This window comes from Engystomops pustulosus, chromosome 9, assembly GCF_040894005.1.
Source record: "Engystomops pustulosus chromosome 9, aEngPut4.maternal, whole genome shotgun sequence".
Taxonomy (NCBI): Eukaryota; Metazoa; Chordata; class Amphibia; order Anura; family Leptodactylidae; genus Engystomops; species Engystomops pustulosus.
This window is the reverse complement of record NC_092419.1, coordinates 21,604,328-21,631,518: the sequence shown is the minus strand read 5'-3', so window position 1 is coordinate 21,631,518 and position 27,191 is coordinate 21,604,328. Positions and strand designations below refer to the sequence as shown.

The 27,191-nt window shown below is 47.4% G+C and overlaps 1 protein-coding gene across 2 annotated transcripts in view; it reads right to left on the bottom strand.

The window, feature by feature from the left end:
• Positions 1 to 21,497, bottom strand: part of ZDHHC9 (zDHHC palmitoyltransferase 9) — a 31,068-nt gene extending 9,571 nt beyond the window's left edge. Inside the window, exons 1-3 of one of the 2 annotated variants that reach the window (XM_072123566.1) lie at positions 21,304 to 21,497; positions 2,430 to 2,718; positions 1,334 to 1,494 (exon numbers count right to left, since the gene is read on the bottom strand). In XM_072123566.1, the coding sequence (XP_071979667.1) occupies positions 1,334 to 1,494; positions 2,430 to 2,596 (328 nt within the window). In that variant the 5' untranslated portion in view covers positions 2,597 to 2,718; positions 21,304 to 21,497. Of the gene's footprint in view, positions 1 to 1,333; positions 1,495 to 2,429; positions 2,719 to 17,130; positions 17,160 to 21,303 lie in introns of those variants that run through there. The other variant, XM_072123567.1, reaches the window with a different exon arrangement.
• Positions 21,498 to 27,191: the final 5,694 nt, after the last annotated feature.

The following is a 27,191-nucleotide window of genomic DNA, read 5'->3' as shown; positions in this document are numbered from 1 at the left end:
AGAGCAATTCTATAGGAGTACAGGACGAAACAGAAGGTATATTGCAATACCAGCTATGGATAGGGGTGGCGCTGATGCTTTAAGTAACTATCTATTCCCACTTTCAAAATCAGCGCCCCCCTTCAGTCTGCAGGTAGTCAGTAGTACTGCAGGTCTACACTATACTCCCTGGGCCCAAGCTGCAATACCACTCCGAACTGGAAGGTGGGGCGGATAACAGTGAGTAAGAAAATAATCAGTAACATTTTCCAGTTTTACACATTTTACAAGCCCTGGGGTAGATTTATACAACTCTGAACCCCCTTTAACAACCCCCCCCCTCCTCTGTACTGATCTCTGCACTACTGACACCGTTACCCTGTACACCTGGTGCAGGGGGAAGAGCTCTGCACTACTGACACCGTTCCACTGTACACCTGGTGCAGGGGGAAGAGCTCTGCACATGAGAAGATAAGACGCTGGGATGGGGGTCATACGAGTTCTATTTCAAGGCAAATGGATGAATCATAGAAGTCGATGTGAAATGTCAATCACTGACTGATCAGTCTGGAAATTCTGGTCAGACAGAAGCTGCCGCCATCATTCCAGGCCACCACTGGATAAACACGTTATCTCAAGAAATATGGATAAGCAGCTGCCTGACTCTGCTTATCTCCAGAGGACAGGATCAGGAGCGCCCCCTATCTTCCACATCCGCACTGCACTACATATAAAACAGTTACATTGTCTGTTATATCCAGTTCAGGACACGGATACAACGTTGCCTCTCGCTGTTGCGTTGCCTTGTCAGGTCTTGGAATTTCAATAAGCCGTTTTAGTTTGTGGGCGAAGAGGAGGGGGGGGGGGGGTTGGGGGAATCTTACACTGCTGTGCACTTAGCTCTGTGCATTGAGCTGGTTCATTGTTCTTTTCCTGCTGCTGGGAGTATAAATTGTAGAAATATTATAACTGAACGCAGCAGCAATCAACACAAGAGAATATTCACGGTCAAGTGGCTGCATACAGAGAGCCAAGAGCACAGCAGTGTGAGGTACTGAAATATCTGCAGCCTGCATGGCCGAACCTGCCAATTCTGTCTCTTTAAAGGAAATCTCCAATCCCCTCTCCAACTTTATGAGATTACAGCAGGCAGAAAGGGGCACACTGTAATAGCCTGTGAAGCTACAACATGGAGTGGCTCTGGTAACATCCAGAACTAGAACTTAGCTGCATTACCACACACGACCTGTGGACCATGGTGGCGCCATTTTCAAAAACTTCATTCCTTCCGATTGTATAAAAAATGCATCCTGAGGCTTAGTATATATATAACTCGCACCACTTTGTGACTCACCGATCTCCATTTCGATAAAAGCCGCTTCATCCGGTAGTGCTCGTGGTATTACGCCGGGGTCGCTGAAACTGGTGCGTAGCAGCGTGGCCATGGAAAAGAGGAAGAGGACGGCAGCAAACACGGGGATCGCCGGCGACAGCTGCACCGCCAAGTAGCGGCATCTGCAGAGGAGAGAGGAAACAGTCAGCAGCGGCGGCCACCTACAACACTTAACAGATCCCCCCCTCCAAGTACTGAACATGGAACCTTCCAAACGATTCTTAAAGAGAACATCACATTCTATTGTACATTTCTGGAATCTACATTGTAACAACAAAATGGAAAAGCAGAAATGTTAACCTCTTCATTGCCCTTTCACAGTCTATACAGGGGACTCTAAGGTTTACATTGAAAGGTTGGACCCTAGGGGTCCTCAAGTTGGGCTTTTCCGGGATTTTTAGGGGGGGGGGGGATTGAGGGCATTGAACTTCTGCAGCGTCTCTTTTGTATTTCGTGTCCATCATGAAGCCACATACACAGAATCGCTCCACCTAGAGGACTAGGAGAAAACCAGGACACACGGAAGGAGGAACCCATGAGCCCAAGGAGATTCTAGAACAAGGATTCCCAGATGTAGCAGAGAGGAATGTGTAAACAGATAATATCAGAAAGCTGTGCAGCCTCCGGAGCAGCGCTCCCACATCTCCATCCATCCCTATCCTGACCCCATCATCTGGAGACCCAACCACCGGGGTGCAGCCGCCTGCGCTGACCCGATAGTAATGGTTTGAGTGGCCTTTAATAGGAGCATAAAGATACAGTGAATCAATGCAGAGATTGAAATATTACCATAGATATGCAAATTAGCCTGCAAGTGCAACAGGGGCGGGACCAAGAACCCTCTACACAGTCCACAGGGAAGTGCAGCACAGATGCATTGATGTAAATGGGAACGGATGACGTTCTCTGCACAGCGGGTGGTCAGGCCTGCAGAGCCCTTATTGTCAGGACAGATGGTGGCCCCGAAAGGTCAGACCCCGAATGATCAGAACAAAGAAAAATGGCAACACCTTCCAGACCCTCTGGTTACAACTAACACTAGTATATAGATACTCACTCAAAAGCAAAGAAGAGCGAACACGTCCCCAGAATGAGGATGAGCGTCAGGTAGAAGATCCCCTTCTGTCTCGCCATCATGACCCGACCGTCACAGCAGAACGTGTTCTTCCCGGGAAGCTTCTCCCACTTCCGGGTCACCTTCTTCCTCATCATCATGACCGACATGGTGTCCCCTCCGCTGTAATAACCTCACGATACCGTCCTGTAACTCCAACCGGCTCTGCTATCCCAGGCTCTTCCACACCGGCCAAGCCGAGCAGCGCAACATATTACACATAAATAACTTCCTGCAGGGAACAAGAGAGGAACGTGAGATTATACATGTAACCTGCCACACACACACATCACTAGGAAAATCTGTACATACAGTACTATAGCAGTTATATTCTTGTACATAGGGGGCAGTACTATAGTAGTTATATTCTTGTACATAGGGGGCAGTATTATAGTAGTTATATTCTTGTACATAGAGGGCAGTATTATAGTAGTTATATTCTTGTACATAGGGGGCAGTATTATAGTAGTTATATTCTTGTACATAGGGGGCAGTACTATAGTAGTTATATTCTTGTACATAGGGGGCAGTATTATAGTAGTTATATTCTTGTACATAGGGGGCAGTATTATAGTAGTTATATTCTTGTACATAGGGGCAGTATTATAGTAGTTATATTCCTGTACATAGGGAGCAGTATTATAGTAATTATATTCTTGTATATAGGGGGCAGTATTATAGTAGTTATATTCTTGTACATAGGGGGCAGTATTATAGTAGTTATATTCCTGTACATAGGGGGCAGTATTATAGTAGTTATATTCCTGTACATAGGGGGCAGTATTATAGTAGTTATATTCTTGTACATAGGGGGCAGTATTATAGTAGTTATATTCTTGTATGTAGGCGGCAGTATTATAGTAGTTATATTCTTGTACATAGGAGCAGTATTATAGTAGTTATATTCTTGTACATAGGGGGCAGTATTATAGTAGTTATATTCTTGTACATAGGGGCAGTATTATAATAGTTGTATTCTTGTACATAGGGGGCAGCATTATAGTAGTTATATTCTTGTATATAGGGGGCAGTATTATAGTAGTTATATTCTTGTACATAGGGGGAAGTATTATAGTAGTTATATTCCTGTACATAGGGGGCAGTATTATAGTAGTTATATACTTGTACATAGGCGGCAGTGTTATAGTAGTTATATTCTTGTACATAGGGGGCAGCATTATAGTAGTTATATTCTTGTACATAGGGGGCAGTATTATAGACAAGTATGTAGTAGAGTAGAATGTGCAGACAACAGCTGAATGAGTTTGACAATTACTTCACCACATTAATGTTCTTAGATTTGCCATATCCCTTCCCCCACCCCCATGGGTCATACAATGTATATTACAGAGTAGAGAGAACACAGAATGGACAATATACCGTATATATAAGATTTGTGTATTTTTCATTATACTAAATCCTCAGCAGATAATAAACTGCACCCAGAGAAATTTTGGGATTATTTTGATGTATTGTCAGGCCATGTGACTCTCCTTCCATCACACAATGATCTGATGATTTCTCCGGGTATAAAGATGACTTTGTTAATAGAAATTCTCCTAAATCTCCACTTTTGTGCTGCGGTTTTCTATAACTGCATTGAGGCCACACATCAGAGGGTGGCACATCGGGCAGCAGCACATCAGGACGGTTATTTTTACTTCTCCTATGACCTGCCAATCTGCACAATGAGCAGAGAAAAATAGGTCAAGCAGCACATGGAGCGGGGGAGGCAGGATCCTCGGCCGCCCACCGCTTCGCCTTTCATGAATCGGCATCCAGAGGTTATCATTGCTGCTCCCGTCTCGGGTGCGGAGCTCAAAAGATTGTTCTACAGAAGATCTGAGGATGTTACCGGCCGACAGCTTGTTAGGAACATGAAGGGACAGGATCAATCAGGAACATGAAGAAAAGATACAAACTGGGGAAGGCGGCGGCTACACCAGGATCCACTCATCCAAAAAGGGAATCTGCAGCTGGGGACTGGTAATTGGAATTTTTGTTACAATTTAAGTCAAATTGTAACTTTACTGTGATAGAAGACCCCAACCACCCAAAAAAAAAAATGTATATCTCCGGAGCCATTACATAGACGAGAGGATAAAAGTGAACCACAGAGATAAGTGATCACATACAGGCAGCACAACACCGCCACTAGGGGGAGCTCTCCATTACACAAAGTATTAATAGGGAACTTTATAAAAATGGATAAAATTATTATTATAGTTGGCTAAATTGTTGGATATAGAGTAACTTTAGGAGTTCTCCAATCCCATCCAGTGGCACCAAAAGATTTAAACTGGATTTTTAGTGATACCAAATAAAAAAAAACTAAAAAAAAATCCTTAGCTTTGGTCATCAAATCAAGATTTTCAGGGAACTTAAAGGACACCTGTCATCAGGTCTCTGCCACTTGTCCTGTCACCTCTATCTGTTGGAGCAGATTACAAGGATCCCATCCCAGCCTTTATCTAGTTATTTCATACATTATTCATTGTAAAATCATCTATTCTTTATCATGTAAATGAGGCTGGTCACATGGTCAGAGGCAGTGATGTCACCCCTGTTACCCCTCCCCTCTCCTCCCCCTGCTCATGTCTGTGTGTAATGTATAGTAAAGCATGGCTAGTGTGTGTGCTGCATCTGCTGACATGCTGCATCCTCCTAATATACAGGAGAGAGACAGACATCAGCTACACATGAATCTGACATGTTCTGCTATAACATGGCTGCAGCCTGGAGCTGCTGTATCTCTCCTAAACACACACACACACATACACACACAGGCTGCAGGGGGCGCCAGCACCAGGAAGCACATCATTATACAGCCTCACATCATTATACAGGCTGTCAGTCAAGCACTGGGGGTGTGGCTGTGCCTCCCACTCATGAATAGAGTGGACAGCTTGAATATGCTAATGCTTCATTGGACATTTCACAGGTCATTTGCATACAGCTTTAGGACCTCATTGCTTAGGTTTACAGGCATGTAGAGGGACAATGAAGGGATAGAGGCAATGCTCTCTAATGGCAGTTTATGAAAATATATTTAGTTTAGGGGGTTATTTTGCATGACGGGTTCTCTTTAAAATGTCTCCTTTTGCCTAGGATGTCATTCTCATCACCCTTATGCAAGAGATTGCGGATGAGCTGCAATACCATGGTCAGCCACTATACACTGTATGGCGCTGTTCTGGATGCACTTTTAGGAGTAGAAATGTTCATGCAGTCAGTGCAGTCCCACACAGATGATCAGTGAGGCTGCCCTGTAGACCAATACTGAAAACCCATCTCTGGAATATCCCTTTAAGAGTTTAACACTAGAGCAGTGGAGATGTATCCAATATTTACTGAATGCACATGACTGATGCATCACTTCCCCTGACAGTGAATATGGAAGTCAGAGGAGGCAGAGGACACCCCACGAGCAGCCAATGGGACGACCAAGAAATACAGATCCAATTCTGATGAGCGGGACAGATCACAGCGATCAGGCAACATGAAGCATTAGAAGGCCGTCTACAATAAGACTTCCCCTTTAAATGGACACAGGTCCATACAAGTCCCCCCCCCCTCTCTTCCGCACTCACTGTCCCGATGACTAAGGATCTGCCGCCACAAATCATCCGTTAATTTACTCTAAAAGCAGAAATCTTAATCGTCTCGTTTCAGGCTCTGCCTCTTGATTACAGAAAAACCATAAAATTACAGGAAATTTACAAGAAAAATGTGCAAATAAAGCAGAATCCTTAATATATTAACCCACTGGAACAGAAGTTTAAAGATCACCGGATGTCAGCGAGGACGCGAGGTCACAGAGTGCGGCCCCTCCCACTACAGAACGGTAATTATCATAGCCGGGCTGACGACAATAATTAACAGTTTTGCTGCCGGAAACGGGTGCAGAACTTTCTGTTTTTTAGTATCAGCAGGACTGTGAATTATGGATTCACTATGGGAGCGTCCTCACACTGCTGTGCTCTGAGCGGCCAGTGTTGGGTATTCCTTTTCATGTTTTAGAAATGGAATGAAGACTCTGGCATCTATAACCTGCCCCAACATATAGAATATATCACTGCCTGGAAAAGCTGGGTGTTCACTAGTCCCATCCAGAGATGTGCTGGGCATTGCCTACATCACCCGATTCATTTCCATCAGAAAATTCCTGGGATCTTTCTCTTCTGTGGGGTCATGTGATATCATGGTGACCCTTCTGTTCTGTTATGGGAGGGACCAGGAAATCCCCAATCACAGCCACTGCTGATCACCAGGCCTAAAGTGGAAGATCTAGGAGGATGTGATGCTGTGCTGAGGCATCATGCAATTGATAGCAAATATCTGCAATGTCTGCTTAAAGGAATAATGGAGTCTGATCAGAGCAGCAAGGAGGCTGCACCACAGAGATTTGGGATCTCACACTCTGCGCTCATATTATGTACATTACAAGCTAATAAGGAATGGAAATTAGTTTTTTTTTCCCATTAATTAAGATCAGTGTGAGGACACGCCCACAGGACACTCGGAAGAAAAGCTACAATCCTGGAATATAAATCCATATTTCACAGTTCTGCTGTTACTAACAACATACACAAAAGGTCTGACCTCACCTCTCGCCAGGGATGATACATAACACTGGCCAAGGTCTGCATTGTCACAGCTGCTGATAGTTTCCCTCTATATATGACACAACCATAATCTCTGTATAATAACATACAGTGAGATTTTTGCCTAAAACCCAGTAAGCACAATAGATGCGAGTGATGGATGACATGGCAGGACACCCCTGGCAAGTGCAGTGTGCAGAGCCCCTGCCTGCGGTGCATGATCCGCACATAATCATGGCCTCCGTCATACCCGAGCGCCTTCTGGCAGGAGGAGGTGTGGGAGCGCGGCGTCTCCCCGGGGCGGATGATTCGCCTGTAATGAGCTCGGGGTGCAGCGTCTATTCCCCATATGTTACTGCGGGACTCATTAGAGCAGATAATAGAATATCCTGGGCGCCTGCGGAGGAGACACCTGGAAACACACACTCACTAGACGACATCAAGGTCCTAGAATACAGGACGTGTACAGAGGTGAAGGGTCAGAGGTGACACTAATGTACAATGTATCAGCTCTGTCTCTACAATACATGTATATACTTTTATTAGGTGTGTAATGGGGTAAATGTGGGACATCTCGGGGCTAAAGCTACAGGCTATTAGATCATCAGCCGCGCTCACATCATCCTCCGGGGGGCGCAGTTTCTGTAACCGCTTCTTGTTAATCCAAGGTACATAATTGTACAATTCACGTGGAAGCAGATAATGACTGACCAAGTCCCAAAGATGATGGGGGTTGTGCTACAATGATGGGGACAACACATTAGACGGAGCGCAAAATCACATGGTCACAAGTGGCGATTCATGAAGTCATGAAACAATGGGCCCCATTAGGTTCACATACATACACGTTGTATATACAGAAAGACCTCCTCAATAAATGGGGGCGCCGGCCCTTTAAAAATTATCCATGGACTTTCCCCCTAAACATATGAAGTCTCATTTTAGTTGACTCCAGGCACGCAAGAAGCTACTAACCTACATTTAAAAAAAAAAAAAAAAACCACACCACACAACAATACCAAACACTGTTGGCAAAGAGCACAGCAGTGTGAGGACATGTCCTCAGAGCAGTTACAATCCTGGAAAGTAAATCCATTTTTCACAGTCTTGCTGCTAATAACATACACAAATATATTACTACAAATTTCCCTAGAGGATTCCCAACACTGGCTAGAGTGCACAGAGCCCAGCAGTGTGAGGTCTGATTACACATCTCTCCGGGGACAATACATAGCACTGGCTGCAGAGAGCACAGAGCACAGCAGTGTGAGGTCTGATTACACATCTCTCCAGGGACAATACATAACACTGGCTGCAGAGAGCACAGAGCACAGCAGTGTGAGGTCTGATTACACATCTCTCCAGGGACAATACATAGCACTGGCTGCAGAGAGCACAGAGCACAGCAGTGTGAGGTCTGATTACACATCTCTCCAGGGACAATACATAACACTGGCTGCAGAGAGCACAGAGCCCAGCAGTGTGAGGTCTGATTACACATCTCTCCAGGGACAATACATAACACTGGCTGCAGAGAGCACAGAGCACAGCAGTGTGAGGTCTGATTACACATCTCTCCAGGGACAATACATAACACTGGCTGCAGAGAGCACAGAGCCCAGCAGTGTGAGGTCTGATTACACATCTCTCCAGGGACAATACATAGCACTGGCTGCAGAGAGCACAGAGCACAGCAGTGTGAGGTCTGATTACACATCTCTCCAGGGACAATACATAACACTGGCTGCAGAGAGCACAGAGCACAGCAGTGTGAGGTCTGATTACACATCTCTCCAGGGACAATACATAACACTGGCTGCTGGATCTACACTAATATTTCTGTCCTGCTCTACTGATTTAACCCCTGTGGCTCTCTTCAGACTGATACAGGGAGGAAGAGGCGACTTCCTGTTTACCTTCATATTTTGGGTGTAGCTTCCCCTGAGCTCAGGTTGGTGGAGCTGTATGAAGTAGGTCAGTGACTCCTGGGTGATTTCTATCTTTAGAACAACCTGCAGAATTATCTGACAACTGATGAGTGATAAGAAGGTGTGGGGCCGATGACTGGCGGCTGCCGCCATGCTACACGTGTAGGGCAGGAGCCCCGTCTGACCCCTGACCTTGAAGGAATCCTGTACATCAAATGTGTCCAATTAAACTTCATGAAGAAAAGATGAGATCATAATCACGTGAACAATGTGACATATAACATATAATACACCTGCGGCTCTCATTACACAAAATATTACGTATCAGGCAAGACACAGGCATTGGGTGCAGCTCCGGCTGTGACTGGAGTACATCGATTCGCTCCAAACTAATAAGTTGTCAGGACTGACCCAAAGTCATCTCCATCACAACAAGAAAAATCAAGAGGGGAAACAAAATGTACAAGATGGGAAAAATTATATCCAATAGGACACAATATACTCCAATCACACCAGGAGCTGCATTTAATATTCTATAGCTACCCTGCCATTACTCAGGTCTATTCGGAAACTACATCCCCCACAATGCCGTGCAGCCGAGAGCAGTGCAACATGGGACCAAGACGTTTACAGGATTACAAATCAATGGAAGTCAACATGGTGCAAGTAGGATTTTGACTGCAGCTCTAGGTGTGACAGGAGTAGAACACATAATGGGACAAAGCAGAATCAGCACAAAGCAGAGAATCTGCAATATCCAGCAAAATGCTGAGTAACTGCACAAAGAGCCAAGAACAGTCACCGGCAGCTCAGAGATGCTTCATAGAGTGCAACCCCCGCGCTCCACAAGGAAGACCACAGCCTCAGGTCACATCTCTACACCGAGCACCATTACTACAGGATTGTCTGTGATTGCCGTCACACCTACAGCTCAACGAAAAGAGCCGACTAAGGCAATAATTCCTCTACATAATTCGCAAACTGCATCGAAATCTACATCCAAAAGTCATCAACAGTCACCCATCACCCCAATAATAGATCATATATAATGTACAAGAACATCGTGTATTATACTCCAGAGCTGCACTGGAGTATAATACAGGATGTAACTCAGGATCAGTACAGGATAAGTAATGTCATGTATGTACACAGTGACTGCACCAGCAGTAGAATAGTGAGTGCAGCTCTGGGGTATAATACAGGATGTAACTCAGGATCAGTACAGGATAAGTAATGTCATGTATGTACACAGTGACTGCACCAGCAGCAGAATAGTGAGTGCAGCTCTGGGGTATAATACAGGATATAGTGTAATGCCATACACATTTTATATAAATGGTAACATCTGTTATGACGGCTCATTAGAAAATGTAACTGCGGTTTATTGACACGTGATGCATTGAGCCTCGGACGGCCCTGACTAAATATTTATCTACTCCGTGGAAATTATAGGCAGGATCTGGACTCAGATTTCAGGGCCAGTAATGGAAAAATATAGTCGCTCTGCATCATCATTACAGGGACGAGAGTGAAATGAGATATTGATGGTAAATACAAGAGCAAAACCTGGAACCACCTGCAGAGGAACCGCCTGACAGCGCGGCCACGGCCAGGAGGGTGTAAGGGGCCACATACAAACAACGTGAGACGTGGAGACTTACGAGAACATACATTATACGGAAACAATGTATATGGAAGTAGAAATTACATTGTTGAAGACCTCAATGCTTAATATCAGATACTCCACACAGCTGAGGGTTTGTATCAGTCTATGGCTACATTCACACGATGTGTGCCCCACCGTACTACGAGCACCGCTCCCGTACGACGCCGTGCACCGGTTGCCGCCTTTGGGGGATGAATATACGGTTGTGCGAGTATAGCCTTATCCAGTATAGAGAGAACACCCTCTGTAATAATATCCATGTCGTGGGTTCTGACAGGCACAGTTAGAGGCTGCTGGAGTAAGTTTCTATCTCACCCCAAGAGCTTTATTGCCATCAGTACATTGGGATTCAGCAGACAAGTGGGAAAGTTATGGAACAGATTCTTCTCTACTTTTTTTTTTTCAATAGGATGCTCCTTTCCTGGCCACACACAGAGGCTTATTTACTAAGGGTTCCGCGGCCGCATTCTCGTTGGGTTTCCCGACTTTTTGAGGATCGCCCCGGGGATGGTGTTGCAATCACGAGGCACAAATTGGAGGGCGGGCCTTCGGACGATCCGACGGATTTGGACAATGCGCAGGATTTAACATTTCAATTTGTGTCACAAGCCATGCACTTACATTCACCGGGAGAAAGATGGTGAACTCCGGCGGACCTGATCGGGGAGGCGACACATGCAGGAAATCGGGCGCGAGATCTTCCTGAATTGCGGCAGATGTGCATTCCGGATCGGGGATTTGCAAGGAGCGGGTAAGTAAATGGGCCCCACTGTATTTAAAGCTGTTTTTTGTCACTAAATAGAAACTTTGTTTACATCCAGCCCAACACTTCTCACAGATGAGGATTTGCTACATTTGTATCAATATATCGCTACAAAGCAAAGTAACCAACCACCAGGATAAATACACAAGTAAATAAAACAAAAAAAAAAAAAAAGTCACAAGTAAAGTAAAAAAAAGAAGAGATTTGTTCCGAGCATCAGCAGAAAGAGAACATAGTGCAGAAGATATCACCCCGGGGACTAGGCAAACCCAAAAATGTCCTCTGCACCCAGGCATATCCCGGAGAGCGCCGGTAATTATAGCATCAGAGATCCAGACAATAGAAGATTGTGTTCTTGTTTTATAAGTTATTATTAGTTTTTCTTTTAATAATTATTCCATATGTACCCCCACTGCCCGGCGACACTGCCGCCCCACCCAGATAATGGCAGATCGTTAAAAAAGGAGCAGTTACTAAATATAAAAAGAAAGTGATCACTTCTATTGTGCCCTTGACCCCTCTGAATGCAAGTCATTTGTTGTACTGAGCAATCATGAAGTCACCGCTTCCATTGCGCCACAATGGACATGAGAGAGTGCCCCCCCCCCCCCCCATAGGTAAGGTGAGGGTCATCTATCACATGAGCAGCAGTGGATTATAATACAGGCAGTTTTGTCAGTAGCCCAGGGCCGAAGGCCACCCAAACCACCCATTAAATTTTATACTGAGAAGGACCTTCACTCATCGAATCCTTGTACATCTGTTCCTGCTCTAAATACACATGTACACAAGAGCCATCACAGGACCTTTAAAGGGCCAAAGGTCCAGAAACCACAGACTGAAATCAGGCAGAAGGGACACATCCTCCTTTCCCCAAGAAGCCGATTCTAACACCAGATGTAGGAAGCGATTCCAGACTTGTAGGGGAAATAATATTCATACATTCCGGGGTCGAGGGAAGTCTAGGAGTTTACTGTGGCGTCTCTGCAGCCCCCGGTGCTTGGGTAGAGACTATGAAGCCTCCCCCTGCTCTGCCAGGGTGCAGGAAGAAGCTGCGCATGAACAAGATACTAGACCCATGTGATAACTGGACAGTGGCTTCTTAATGCTGTAGATCCACACAAACAGTAGAGGTGGGGAGGACTGGAAGTCATTTCATTGGGGGCGGAGCTTTTCTAATAAGCAGCTGCTTCCCATGAAATTCTACATCTGCCCCCCTGACACAATGTAACGACTTGGTGCTGTAGGTTTTAAACACAGATAAGGAGGAGACTCCCTACACACACACAGGCTACTACAATCACTACCAAGGACATAGTCAGCTGTGGAAAGGAGGAGTAGATGGAGACAGAAGTAGTATCCCCATCATCCATATAGTGGTGGATTTAGTGAACTGCAGCTCCACTTCCATCAAGTGTATAGGAAGAGCTGCAAAACCTTCTGCTTCCTACTCCATCCAACTGAAAGCAGGAGGTTGTCAGAGAAGACCTAGCGATCAATTACTGAATATGGGCCACATTTACTATTAGGGTTGTGTGTACTACATGTAGTCACCACATTCATGGCGGCCGGAGCTCAGTCCTCCCTTATGTGGCGTGAACGCTGCACGCGCCTGAAGTGCAGGACCTGTGGCACCGGATTTTTCCTCAGTTCAATCAGAGTGCGACACATTTGTCAGATTTGCCGACATAAATGTAATGCACGGTGCGAATATGCACTGGAACGCTCATTTCTGTGCACGGGATTGTGACACGGTGGACACAGTGGAGCGGTAACACAATGAAGTCTGAAAAGCATCAAAAATACATGTATAACCAGAATTCTGCCATAGATTGCCTGGTAAATCTGGGCCAATGTCATTAGTAGGTAAAATTAAAATAGGGAAAGAATAAAGGGAAAGGCATCTGTAAGTAAGGAGGTTCAGGCCGTGTTCACACCTGGCGTTCACATTGCATTTTGTAATTAAATTCAGCAGCAGAGGAGATTTACCTTATTGCATTTCATTACATTGTGTTTCATAAACGCCATGTGTGAACGCAGCCTCAGTTTTCCAAACCTGCCAAGAACATAAACACTGATCGGAGAGGTTCCTGGGGAAGACGTAATATGATAAGATCAGTAGGTCTCTGCTTCACCGCGCATGCGCCAGGAAGGAGTCTGGACTCCCCGAGTGTTGGCTGAAGATAATCTTTTACTGATACATTGTAACAAAGTACAAGGACAGGTGTGACATTTGTACTATTGAACTTCAAAGTTTTGTTTTCACCGGGGATTATAAGTTCCACCATATTACTAGGATATTCTAAGAGCCACTAAAGAGAACACCAGATACAAGTCACTACCTCCCACAGAGGGGTCACACGCCATAGTGGGGTCAACACCCCCATATAGGGAGATTCACCCCCATCCCTTCCCCATAAAGGGGGGCAACATACGCTGCGCCCTCCCCATAGCACGGGCCCTGGGGTGGATATTATAAGGAGCTGAGACCAATAAACCTTTGTCACGTCACATCTTATTCCACCGCGTCTTATCTGCTTCCGGAGTCCGATCACTTCTTATCAGAAATGTCTGGAATGAGTTTAGTTTAGATATGAAACAAATCTAGAGCTGCACCCAGATCACACTGCTACAGCCAAGAGGGACCGAGAGAGAGGTGCGGGCGCCCTACCCGAAAGAGAGACGGGGGGGCACTCACAACACTGAGAGACACAGGGGGGCCCCACCTGTAAGGGGCCTCACAGCATCTTCTCATACCATGTACTCAGGGGAGCTCATCCTTGATTTGGGATCGGAGGTATATATGATGCACCCTAGGATCTTGAAGGGAGACTCCACCTCGTCACTGACAATCCCACACAGCCAACTATAAGAAACATAGCCATCAGCACTCTGACCCAGTATCTGGTGCTGGAGAGGGTCCATGGAGCCCTTTAAGTATATCTGCAGCTTCCATAGCACCTGCACATTCCATATATAGAATATAGCAACATTACATAACATATAATAGATGGGGGGGGATTGGTCCATCTTCACACGCACACATGGACAGTGATGTGGATGGAGGTCTGGGCTGTGGTCATCAGGTTAGTTGTAGTCCACCTCCTCGGCCGCTCATCTCCAGTACAGAGAAGCTGCAGAGTGATAACATGAAGTTATAACATGACACATTGTCCCCGGGAGCTACACAGGAGAACTCTTCATGCGTGAAGCAGGAGACAGACGTCTCTCAGGTGGAGGCTCATTACCGCAGCAGAGGTGGCGGCACAGTGTTCTAGATTAATGATCAGAAAGCGAAGTACAGGAGGCAGAGGCGGAATAATGGAAGAAGCCCAGACCACAGCAATCCAGCCACACGTAGAAGACAAAGACAATGTGAACAGTACACAGTGACTGCACTAGCAGAAGAATAGCGAGTGCAGCTCTGGATAAAATACAGGATATAACCCGGGATGAGTAAAATAGTGGTACAGGTTGACAAAGCCTTCTCTTATGCGATTCGGCACATGACGTGTTATTGCGGGGTCTTCCAATGCGCATGATGAGCTTAAGGCTATAAATTCCCTAATTACATGGTAACTGGTAACATGGTGATAACTGGGCCGTGTATGGGGATCCCTGATCCAATAAGTTTATAATAGAAAAGGACCAGTTCTTGTCTCTCTTCTCACGCCGAAAGTCATTATGGGACTGACAAATCTCTATGCCAAGATCCACAGCACAGACCTCCCCCGGGGTATTGGGGTGGTCAAAGTTTTTCTAGGCTAAAAATATTGATGACTGAATAGAAGCTGCTGTGCTGTAACCTGCTCTGACCACTACACAGAGAGCGGCGCTGTGCACTTCCTGTTCAACTCGTCACCTGTGGAGAACATGTGATCTGTGGGGGCGCTGGACCGATCCTGGGGAGAAGTTATTATTACGGTCTTTAGACTAAAAAAAAAAAAAAAAAAAAACCTGTTTAACGTTATCTGTGAGATCAAAGTAGGTGCAGATCTGTGACTCCGAATACCCGGGGGTCCGGCGGCAGCACATGTAGGGGTACACACACTATAGGGGTCCTATATATCCCGCCGCACTCCAATCTGATTTATGGATCTCACAAAGACACATTTATCAACATATGAGGAAGAACGGACTGTGACACTTCTGTTATCTGGCACAGTGTAGCAGCCACAATAACTCCAGCCAGGTATGAGCCAGGTGCTTGCACAGCAGCGCTCCCCAAGTGTATACCGCGCGTCCCCCTGTGCCCTTCCACCCGGAGTATACCGCGCGTCCCCCTGTGCCCTTCCACCCGGAGTATACCGCGCGTCCGCCTGTGCCCTTCCACCCGGAGTATACCGCGCGTCCGCCTGTGCCCTTCCACCCGGAGTATACCGCGCGTCCGCCTGTGCCCTTCCACCCGGAGTATACCGCGCGTCCGCCTGTGCCCTTCCACCCGGAGTATACCGCGCGTCCGCCTGTGCCCTTCCACCCGGAGTATACCGCGCGTCCGCCTGTGCCCTTCCACCCGGAGTATACCGCGCGTCCGCCTGTGCCCTTCCACCCGGAGTATACCGCGCGTCCGCCTGTGCCCTTCCACCCGGAGTATACCGCGCGTCCGCCTGTGCCCTTCCACCCGGAGTATACCGCGCGCCCCCCTGTGCCCTTCCACCCGGAGTATACCGCGCGTCCCCCTGTGCCCTTCCACCCGGAGTATATATGAGTGTCCCCCTCTCCCCTTGCACCTGGCGTATACTGCGCGTCCCCCTCGCCCCTTGCACCCAGCATATACTGCGCGTCCTGATTGCCCCTTGCATATACTGCGGCCCCCTCGCCTCTTGCACCCGCCCTATACTGCGCTTCCCCCTCGCCCCTTGCACTTGCCGTATAATGCGCGTTCCCCTCGCACCCGGCATATACTGTGCAGCCCCCTCGCCTCTTGCACCCGCCGTATACTGCGTGTCCCCCTCGCCCCTTGCACTTGTCGTATAATGCGCGTTCCCCTCGCCCCTTGCACTTGTCGTATAATGCGCGTTCCCCTCGCCCCTTGCACCCAGTGTATACTGCACCCCACTCTGGGTCTATACAGCTGAATACACAACACACCCAATAACTACAGGCGGTCACTGAGCGACAGCAGCAGCAATGTGTCACACAACAATCACACACGACACAAGTCCTGATCCCTATCCTGCAGTCCATGTGCGGCTTATATACACCAAGTATCACACATATACACACACACACACACAAAGATACAACCAGACCTTCTCCCATCAGTTGTCCAGTCCCTCCACAATACACAGCAGAGACCCCCAATCCCTCGTGTCACCCATGGGAGAGGTTGGTCAGCAGCCGTCACCCACAGGCCAGGACCAATATCCCACATCATCCACAACCTCATATCTGGAGCAAATCCCGGCAAAGCATGAAAACCATGGAAGAGCAGGAGATAATGTGCTGTGGGGGTGGGGAGAGACGTCCCACCCCATCCCTTTGTCACACTGCACAGGATCCAGAGCGCTGCGGCCCCCCACGCTGGAGTCCTGGATGTGATCTGCAGACATGAGGCTCCTGGAATCCATCCCGACATTACAATAGATTACACTCCACACATCACCCCGTGTATGGGGGTCTACCCCCCCCTCCCCCAGCACAGCCCCCACCCCCTGCAGATAGGAGAAGACCTTCTACATACCCCACCATAGACAGCATATCCTCCATGCTGTCCACTTCCGCATCTCAGCCCTTGTATAAAACACCTCCCCTCCTATAAAAAGCATCCTCCCTGCCCAACATCTCCCCCAAAGGCTCCCACATAACACCCCCCAATACTATACACAGCGGACATCCGGGCCTAGTATACGTCTCATTCTAGAGATAAAGCATAGCCCCACACAATACTCTGCTAACCTCCAGTCCTAGTATACGGAGCATAGCCCTGTATATAGCGCTGCTCTCCATGTCTAGTATACGGAGCATAGCCCTGTATATAGCGCTGCTCTCCATGTCCTGCATATGGAGCATAGTCCTGTATATAGCGCTGCTCGCCAGGTCCTGCATATGGAGCATAGCCCTGTATATAGCGCTGCTCTCCAGGTCCTGCATACGGAGCATAGCCCTGTATATAGCGCTGCTCTCCATGTCTAGTATACGGAGCATAGCCCTGTATATAGCGCTGCTCTCCAGGTCCTGCATATGGAGCATAGCCCTGTATATAGCGCTGCTCTCCATGTCTAGTATACGGAGCATAGCCCTGTATATAGCGCTGCTCTCCATGTCTAGTATACGGAGCATAGCCCTGTATATAGCGCTGCTCTCCATGTCTAGTATACGGAGCATAGCCCTGTATATAGCGCTGCTCTCCATGTCTAGTATACGGAGCATAGCCCTGTATATAGCGCTGCTCTCCATGTCTAGTATACGGAGCATAGCCCTGTATATAGCGCTGCTCTCCAGGTCCTGCATATGGAGCATAGCCCTGTATATAGCGCTGCTCTCCAGGTCCTGCATATGGAGCATAGCCCTGTATATAGCGCTGCTCTCCAGGTCCTGCATATGGAGCATAGCCCTGTATATAGTATATGGAGCATAGCCCTGTACATAGCGCTGCTCTCCAGTCCTAGTATATGGAGCATAGCCCTGTACATAGCGCTGCTCTCCAGGTCCTGCATATGGAGCATAGCCCTGTACATAGCGCTGCTCTCCAGGTCCTGCATATGGAGCATAGCCCTGTACATAGCGCTGCTCTCCATGTCTAGTATACGGAGCATAGCCCTGTATATAGCGCTGCTCTCCATGTCTAGTATACGGAGCATAGCCCTGTATATAGCGCTGCTCTCCATGTCTAGTATACGGAGCATAGCCCTGTATATAGCGCTGCTCTCCATGTCCTGCATATGGAGCATAGTCCTGTATATAGCGCTGCTCGCCAGGTCCTGCATATGGAGCATAGCCCTGTATATAGCGCTGCTCTCCAGGTCCTGCATACGGAGCATAGCCCTGTATATAGCGCTGCTCTCCATGTCTAGTATACGGAGCATAGCCCTGTATATAGCGCTGCTCTCCAGGTCCTGCATATGGAGCATAGCCCTGTATATAGCGCTGCTCTCCATGTCTAGTATACGGAGCATAGCCCTGTATATAGCGCTGCTCTCCATGTCTAGTATACGGAGCATAGCCCTGTATATAGCGCTGCTCTCCATGTCTAGTATACGGAGCATAGCCCTGTATATAGCGCTGCTCTCCATGTCTAGTATACGGAGCATAGCCCTGTATATAGCGCTGCTCTCCATGTCTAGTATACGGAGCATAGCCCTGTATATAGCGCTGCTCTCCAGGTCCTGCATATGGAGCATAGCCCTGTATATAGCGCTGCTCTCCAGGTCCTGCATATGGAGCATAGCCCTGTATATAGCGCTGCTCTCCAGGTCCTGCATATGGAGCATAGCCCTGTATATAGTATATGGAGCATAGCCCTGTACATAGCGCTGCTCTCCAGTCCTAGTATATGGAGCATAGCCCTGTACATAGCGCTGCTCTCCAGGTCCTGCATATGGAGCATAGCCCTGTACATAGCGCTGCTCTCCAGGTCCTGCATATGGAGCATAGCCCTGTACATAGCGCTGCTCTCCAGGTCCTGCATATGGAGCATAGCCCTGTATATAGCGCTGCTCTCCAGTCCTAGTATACGGAGCATAGCCCTGAATATAGCGCTGCTATCCAGGTCCTGCATATGGAGCATAGCCCTGTATATAGCGCAGCTCTCCAGTCCTAGTATATGGAGCATAGCCCTGTATATAGCGCTGCTCTAAAGGTCCGGTATATGGAGCATAGCCCTGTATATAGCGCTGCTCTCCAGTCCTAGTATACGGAGCATAGCCCTGTATATAGCGCTGCTCTCCAGTCCTAGTATACGGAGCATAGCCCTGTATATAGCGCTGCTCTCCAGGTCCGGTATATGAAGCATAGCCCTTTATATAGCGCTGCTCTTCAGGTCTGGTATATGGAGCATAGCCCTGTATATAGAGCTGTACTCCAGGTCCGGTATATGGAGCATAGCCCTGTATATAGCGCTGCTCTCCAGTCCTAGTATACGGAGCATAGCCCTGTATATAGCGCTGCTCTCCAGGTCCGGTATATGAAGCATAGCCCTGTACATAGCGCTGCTCTTCAGGTCTGGTATATGGAGCATAGCCCTGTATATAGAGCTGCTCTCCAGGTCTGGTATATGGAGCATAGTCCTGTATATAGCGCTGCTCTTCAGGTCTGGTATATGGAGCATAGCCCTGTATATAGAGCTGCTGTCCAGGTCAGGTATATGGAGCATAGCCCTGTATATAGCGCTGCTCTCCAGGTCCGGTACATGGAGCATAGCCCTGTATATAGCGCTGCTCTCCAGGTCCGGTATATGGAGCATAGCCCTGTATATAGTATATGGAGCATAGCCCTGTACATAGCGCTGCTCTCCAGTCCTAGTATATGGAGCATAGCCCTGTATATAGCGCTGCTCTCCAGGTCCGGTATATGGAGCATAGCCCTGCATATAGCGCTGCTCTCCAGGTCCGGTATATGGAGCATAGCCCTGTATATAGTATATGGAGCATAGCCCTCTACATAGAGCTGCTCTCCAGTCCTAGTATATGGAGCATAGCCCTGTATATAGCGCTGCTCTCCAGGTCCGGTATATGAAGCATAGCCCTGTATATAGCGCTGCTCTCCAGGTCTGGTATATGGAGCATAGCCCTGTATATAGCGCTGCTCTCCAGGTCCGGTATATGGAGCATAGCCCTGTATATAGCGCTGCTCTCCAGGTCCGGTATATGGAGCATAGCCCTGTATATAGCGCTGCTCTCCAGGTCCGGTATATGAAGCATAGCCCTGTACATAGCGCTGCTCTTCAGGTCTGGTATATGGAGCATAGCCCTGTATATAGAGCTGCTCTCCAGGTCTGGTATATGGAGCATAGCCCTGTATATAGAGCTGCTCTCCAGGTCCGGTATATGGAGCATAGCCCTGTATATAGTATATGGAGCATAGCCCTCTACATAGAGCTGCTCTCCAGTCCTAGTATATGGAGCATAGCCCTGTATATAGCGCTGCTCTCCAGGTCCGGTATATGAAGCATAGCCCTGTACATAGCGCTGCTCTTCAGGTCTGGTATATGGAGCATAGCCCTGTATATAGAGCTGCTCTCCAGGTCTGGTATATGGAGCATAGCCCTGTATATAGCGCTGCTCTCCAGGTCCGGTACATGGAGCATAGCCCTGTATATAGGGCTGCTCTCCAGGTCCGGTATATGGAGCATAGCCCTGTATATAGTATATGGAGCATAGCCCTGTACATAGCGCTGCTCTCCAGTCCTAGTATATGGAGCATAGCCCTGTATATAGCCCCTGTATAAATATATAGCCCGTTTATATACGGTAGTATATGCAGCATAGCCCTGTATATAGCCCCTTTATATAGTATATGCAGCATAGCCCTGTATATAGCCCCTTTATATAGTATATGCAGCATAGCCCTGTATATAGCCCCTTTATATAGTATATGCAGCATAGCCCTGTATATAGCCCCTTTATATAGTATATGCAGCATAGCCCAGGTATATAGCCCCTTTATATAGTATATGCAGCATAGCCCAGGTATATAGCCCCTTTATATAGTATATGCAGAATAGCCCTGTATATAGCCCCTTTATATAGTATATGCAGCATAGCCCAGGTATATAGCCCCGGTATATAGCGCTGCTCTCCAGTCCTAGTATATGACCATGATGATACATGCAGCATTGCCCTAGACTATACACCCCCCGCCCTGATACAATGTATCCTCCCCTGCCCTGACACAATGCACCGCATCCCCTCCTCACCTGCGGCTCTTGCTCCTCATCCAGGGGCAGCTGGTCCCGTTCTCCCGCCCCGGGGCCCCCGCCCTCAGTCTCCCGGGGGCCACTAGTCTGTGCCCGGGGACATCCCGCTCCTCAGTCCTCGGCTCCGGACAATCTCGGCTTCTTTAATTTCGCCCCTTCTGACGTCACGACTCGGAAAACGGGAGCCCGTCTATTGGTCCGCCCTGGACGTCAATCCCGCCCCTTATCCGGAGACTGCATTCTGAGTGGCTGTGTTTTGTGCCAGTCGCCCAGCCCCGTTAGTCGCCTGGGTCCTAGAGACCTTGGTGTTGGATGGCGGCTCCCAGTCATGAGGCTAGAAATGATGAGCAGAAAGCAATCAGTGCTGAAAAATCACAGAGGCCTCTGACTACTGCCCTGGGCCCAAGAGCTGACACTCTAGTGCTGCACTGCCCTGGGCCAAAGACCTGACACTCTTCTGCTGCCACTGCACTGGGGCCAAGAGCTGACAGTCTAGTGCTGCCACTGCGCTGGGCCCAAGAGCTGACACTCTGCTTCAGCTGCCACTGCGCTGGGCCCAAGAGCTGACACTCTGCTTCAGCTGCCACTGCGCTGGGCCCAAGAGCTGACACTCTGCTTCAGCTGCCACTCCCCTGTGCCCAACAGCTGACAATCTTCTGCTGCCACTGCCCTGGGTCCAAGAGCTAACACTCTACTGCTGCCACTGCCCTGGGCCCAAGAGATGACACTCTACTGCTGCCACTGCCCTGGGCCCAAGAGATGACACTCTTCTGCTGCCACTGCCCTGGGCCCAAGAGCTGACACCCTACTGCTGCCACTGCCCTGGGCCCGAGAGCGAACACTCTGCTTCAGCTGCCAATGCCCTGGGCTCAAGAGCTGACACTCTGCTTCAGCTGCCAATGCCCTGGGCCCAAGAGCCGACACTCTGCTTCAGCTGCCACTGCCCTGTGCCCAAGAGCTGACACTCTGCTTCAACTTCCACTGCCCTGGGCCCAAGAGCTGACACTGCTTCAGCTTCCACTGCCCTGGGCCCAAGAGCTGACACTTTTAATCTGCCCTTGGTCCAATAGCTGATACCATGAGCTGCCAGCAATGTCCAGCATCCGAAGTGGTCACTTCCTACCTCCAGCCATGTGTCACCTCCCATACATTCCCACTCATTGAGCATGAAGAGAATGTTATTCCCTCCTGTCAGTGGTTTTCAGTACGAATCAACATCTGCCCAGGAATATGATGGAGTAACACGTCATGGAGGCGGAGCTCAGCCAGCGCCAGGACCCAGTGACACCGACTCATGGATCGTCACTGACATTCCTATCCATGAAGATCATATGTTTACTAATTTGATACTTTGTAATTAGTCTTATCATTAAAGGGATGGTCCAACCAAAGACAAATTCTGGGGTCACAGTGGCTAATAGCCCCCTGGATGCTCCTGTGCATGTAACGCGCCATGCAAGGTGTTGTGTAGCCCTCACCATGAAACACTCGCCCCAATGATACCAATAGTCAAGATTCCAAACCCTACAGACAGGTGCAACTGCTTTTAGGCTGTGTTCACTCCAATACAACAGCTGTGGAGAGGAGATTTCACTAATTACATTACTGTTAACATTTATGTTTTACATTGTGTTAACAGCAATGTTATTAGACAAAGCTCCTCTCCCCAGCTGTTGTATGGAGTTTCAAAATACAATTTAAATGCAACATGTGAACGCAGCCTTAGACACTAAAACCAAAGGAAAATAGTTTTAACTAATTGTTTTCCAGAATGGAGCTACCGCACGAGAGCCGTGGTTACCGCACGAGAGCCAAGGGCATCACAGAACTGATCACTCAGCCACAAAAGAGCCAAGAAATGCCATTATCACCACAAAACAGCCATTCTCACCATAGATGAACAAAGTCCTTTTTGTAAAATCAATTTCCTCTACAAAAGAGCCTGGCCAACCAGTGAAGAACTTTGTCCACCACTGAAGAGTCAGGTCCCCCATAGAAGAGTCATGTCTGCCATCGATGAACAATGTCATCGGTGTAAAAGCTTGTTCCTCTACAGAAGAGCCAGGCCAATGAGTGAAGAACCTAGTCCACCCCAGAAGAGCCATGTCCACCCCAGAAGAGCCAGGTTCATCACATAAGAATCAGGTCCACCAGATAAGAGCCACATCTACCATTGATTAACAACGTCCATTATGTAAAAGCTTGGTTCTCTACAGGTCAACCAATAAAGAGCTAGGACCACCACAGAAAAACCCTGTATTCTACAGCAGAGCCAGTCCACCATAGGGAAAAAAAGTCCAGTATTCAAAAGGCGCCAGATCCATAATACAGCCTGCTCCACCATATAAGAGCTTTGTGCACCATAGAAGAGTCAGGTCCACCAATTACAAACAAGATCCACTACGCAAAAGCCTTCACAGTTAAAGAGTGAGATGCACAATAGAAAAACTAAGACCACTATGTAAGAACCTAGAAGCCAGCTCTAGGATGAACCAGACCAACACATGAATCTAGTACACAGAATGATCACATCCCCCATGGAGGAGCCACCACATTTCATTAAGTGGAAATTAAAGGGAACCTTTCACCAGGGACCTCATTTTCACTAAAGACAGGTTGCAAAAGCCCATTACACCTGCATTGTACATATCCCTCTCTGCCTTTTATAAACATTTGCATTACAATATAATTGTGTGTTATAACTTACCTTGCACCCTGACAAGATCCTGGGGTAGTCACAGGGGTTGGGCTTCGGTTTGGGTGCATTTCAATAAACAACATGTGACTTGTCTGTGTTACTCACTCCTCAGCTCTCAGCCCCCACCTTTGTACCTCTGTACAGCTCCTCCCACCCCACTGATGTAACCTCACCAGGCTGTGAAGAAGCAAGAGGGAGGAGCAGTACAGAAGTACAAAGGTGGGGGCTAAGATCTGAGGAGTGAATAACACAGACAAGTCACATGTTGTTTATTGAAATGCATCCAAACCAAAACCCAACCCCTGTGACTACCCCAGGATCTTGTCAGGGTGCTAGGTAAGTCACAATTAAATTGTAATGCAAATGCTTATAAAAGGTAGAAAGGCAGATGTACAATGCAGGTGTGATGGGCTTCTGCAACCTGTCTTTAGTGAAAAATGAGATCCCTGTTGACAGGTTCCCTTTAATCTCATCCACATAAACCCATAGGAAGCATATTGTAACGATTATCAAATTCTTTAAACTTGTCATTTAATAATCTAAAATATTCTTATTATCTGGAAAATATGTTATTATTCAATAATGAGTAAAAAAGAACATCCCACATAAACTTCATGTAAACAAAGACCAGACCTGACATAGGTGACTGATCCCCTATGTACATAGGTAGAAACCAGTCTGGCACATTCCTCTGTGGTTTGAACCTTCTGAAGTCACGTCTCTGTTTTGGGCGCAGTCAATACTTTGAATAATTTCAGGTTGAAAACACAAAATCAGATGAAGGTGTGAATCAGCCTCCCGCGGGCGTCACATACAACAATAATAATAATGGGAATAATACAATGGGGAGATTATTCCTACAAGGATCTGAAGATTATCAGGAATTGTACACTTATTAGGAAAGGAGAAATGGGGAAAAGTATGACGCCACCTAGTGGCCAATACATCATACAAAATAATTACCTAAGATTATAATGAATTTATTTATAGTACATTCAAGGGTTCACATACATTATATGAAGATGACAACTACTTACAATTAAAAAAAGATGCAAAAACTACATTGAACTGGAACAAGTGGAAGGAGGACACAACCCGTGAGAGCTCCCAATTTATAAAAGATAATACAATTACGAACATAATAAAAATATTTCACATTTTCACAGCTCTGCTGCTTCTAACAATATAAACAAATATATAAACAGATCTCCACAGCCAATATCACATCTGCACAAAGCACAGCAGTGTGAGGACACACCCATAGTGCACTTAGAGATGCTACAATCCTGGAATGTAGATTCAAATTTCACAATCCTGCTGCTACTAACAACATACAATTAAACATCTGTCCAGGAACAGTACCTAATGCTGTCTACAGTGTCAGAAGTAGTGTGCACCCCCCAGTGCACTTATAGGGGCTCATTTACTAAGGGTCCGAACGCCAGACTTTTGTCAGGTTTCCCAAATATTTCCATTTTGTGCCGAATTGTTTGACGCACACCAAGGGATTGTGGCGCATAGGCGCCGGCTTGCACGCAACAGAAATCGGGTGGTGTGGCCGTCAGACAACCCGACGGATTCGAAAAAAAACACATATTTTAAAAAATGTCGCAAGATCAGCACTCACATACACCGGGAAGAAGAAGGTGAACTCCGTCGGACCTCGGCGCAGCAGCGACACCTGCAGGAAATTGGACGCACGGACCTCAGTGAATCTCGCCGGACGCGAATCCTCGTTGGACAACGCGCCGCGGGATTGCAACGGGACCGGGTAAGTAAATCTGTCCCATACAATCTACAATGCTGGAATGTAAATCCATATATCACAGTCCTGCTGCTACTAACAACATACAGAGCAGTGTGATTGCACCTCTCTCCACACTGGCTGCAGAGTGCACAGAGCACAGCAGTGTGAGGACACACCCCCAGTGAACCTGGAGAGACTACAATCCTAGAATATGAATTCAGATTTCACAGTCCTGCTGATCCTAACCACACACTCAAAGGTCTGATTACACATCTTTGAAGGGACTACACAGAACACCGCCTGCATCTGCTGACAGGTTCCTTCTAAAACCATCTGCTCCCATAGAAATACCCTACACATCTGCTGACAGGTTCCTTCTTCTGTATTGGCCGATCTCATCCACCTTCCCCTCCCCCTCCTGTCCCCAATTACTAATGGGGAGAGGGATCTTTGTGGAGTTGATATATGGAATCTCCTTGTCGCGGTTCATTACGGCGTCTCCATGACAGACGCCCGAGCGCCACATGGAAGGAATCAGAAATGACAAATTAGATGAAAGGTTCATCACAGAGAAATTTTATAGAAAAGACGTAATTGAAACTTCACTTCCTGCGTTCTCTGATTTACTGGAGAGGACGGCGCGCGCTGCCGCGATTAGGAGACGCCGCTCGGTCATTAACTGATGCCGCTGCATTGTCAGGAGGTTAAGGAAGACGTAAGGTTATCGCACACCGCCCGTCATTACACATTCCGGGAGAAATCACTTAGAGGATGGATACATTGTATGACCACAACCTCTACCAGACAATTACCTCATTACACCACAGCAACCCCCAACAGTAGCCACCCAGCTTTCCAAGGACTCAGAATCACCTGCTGTGTCATACATAGGTATCAGTCTGGTAGATTGCAGCCAGTGCTAGTTATCGTCCTCACACTGCTGTGCTCTGTGCTTACTGCGTCGAATCTTAAAGAACATCTATCACCAGATCAAGGATTGTAAACCAAGCATACAGACATACTGGTGTGCGCCCCTCTAGCAGGATCTGCTGTTCTTTCCTGAGGGGCTCCAGGCTCCATTAACTCCTATGGAGCCTGGAGTCCCTCAGGCTCATTTGCATAATTTTAAAAAACAGGGGCATAAGAAGCTACAAGAAGAGCAGATCCTGCCAGAGGGGGCGCACACCAGTATGTCAGTGTGCTTGGTTTACAATCCTTGATCTGGTGATGTCCTTTAAGAGGGTGTTCCCACATACAAAAGTTAGGCCCTATCTCAGCATTCTAGTTGTGCATCAGGGTGTTCAGGTGTTCATCCATCAGTCACATACAGAAACTAGATTCTCGATTGCTATAGCGCACAGAATGACTGTGCTCAAATAAGATGATACAATGGGGTCATTTACTAAGGGTCCGTTGGACGCACTTTTGTCGGGTTTCCCAACG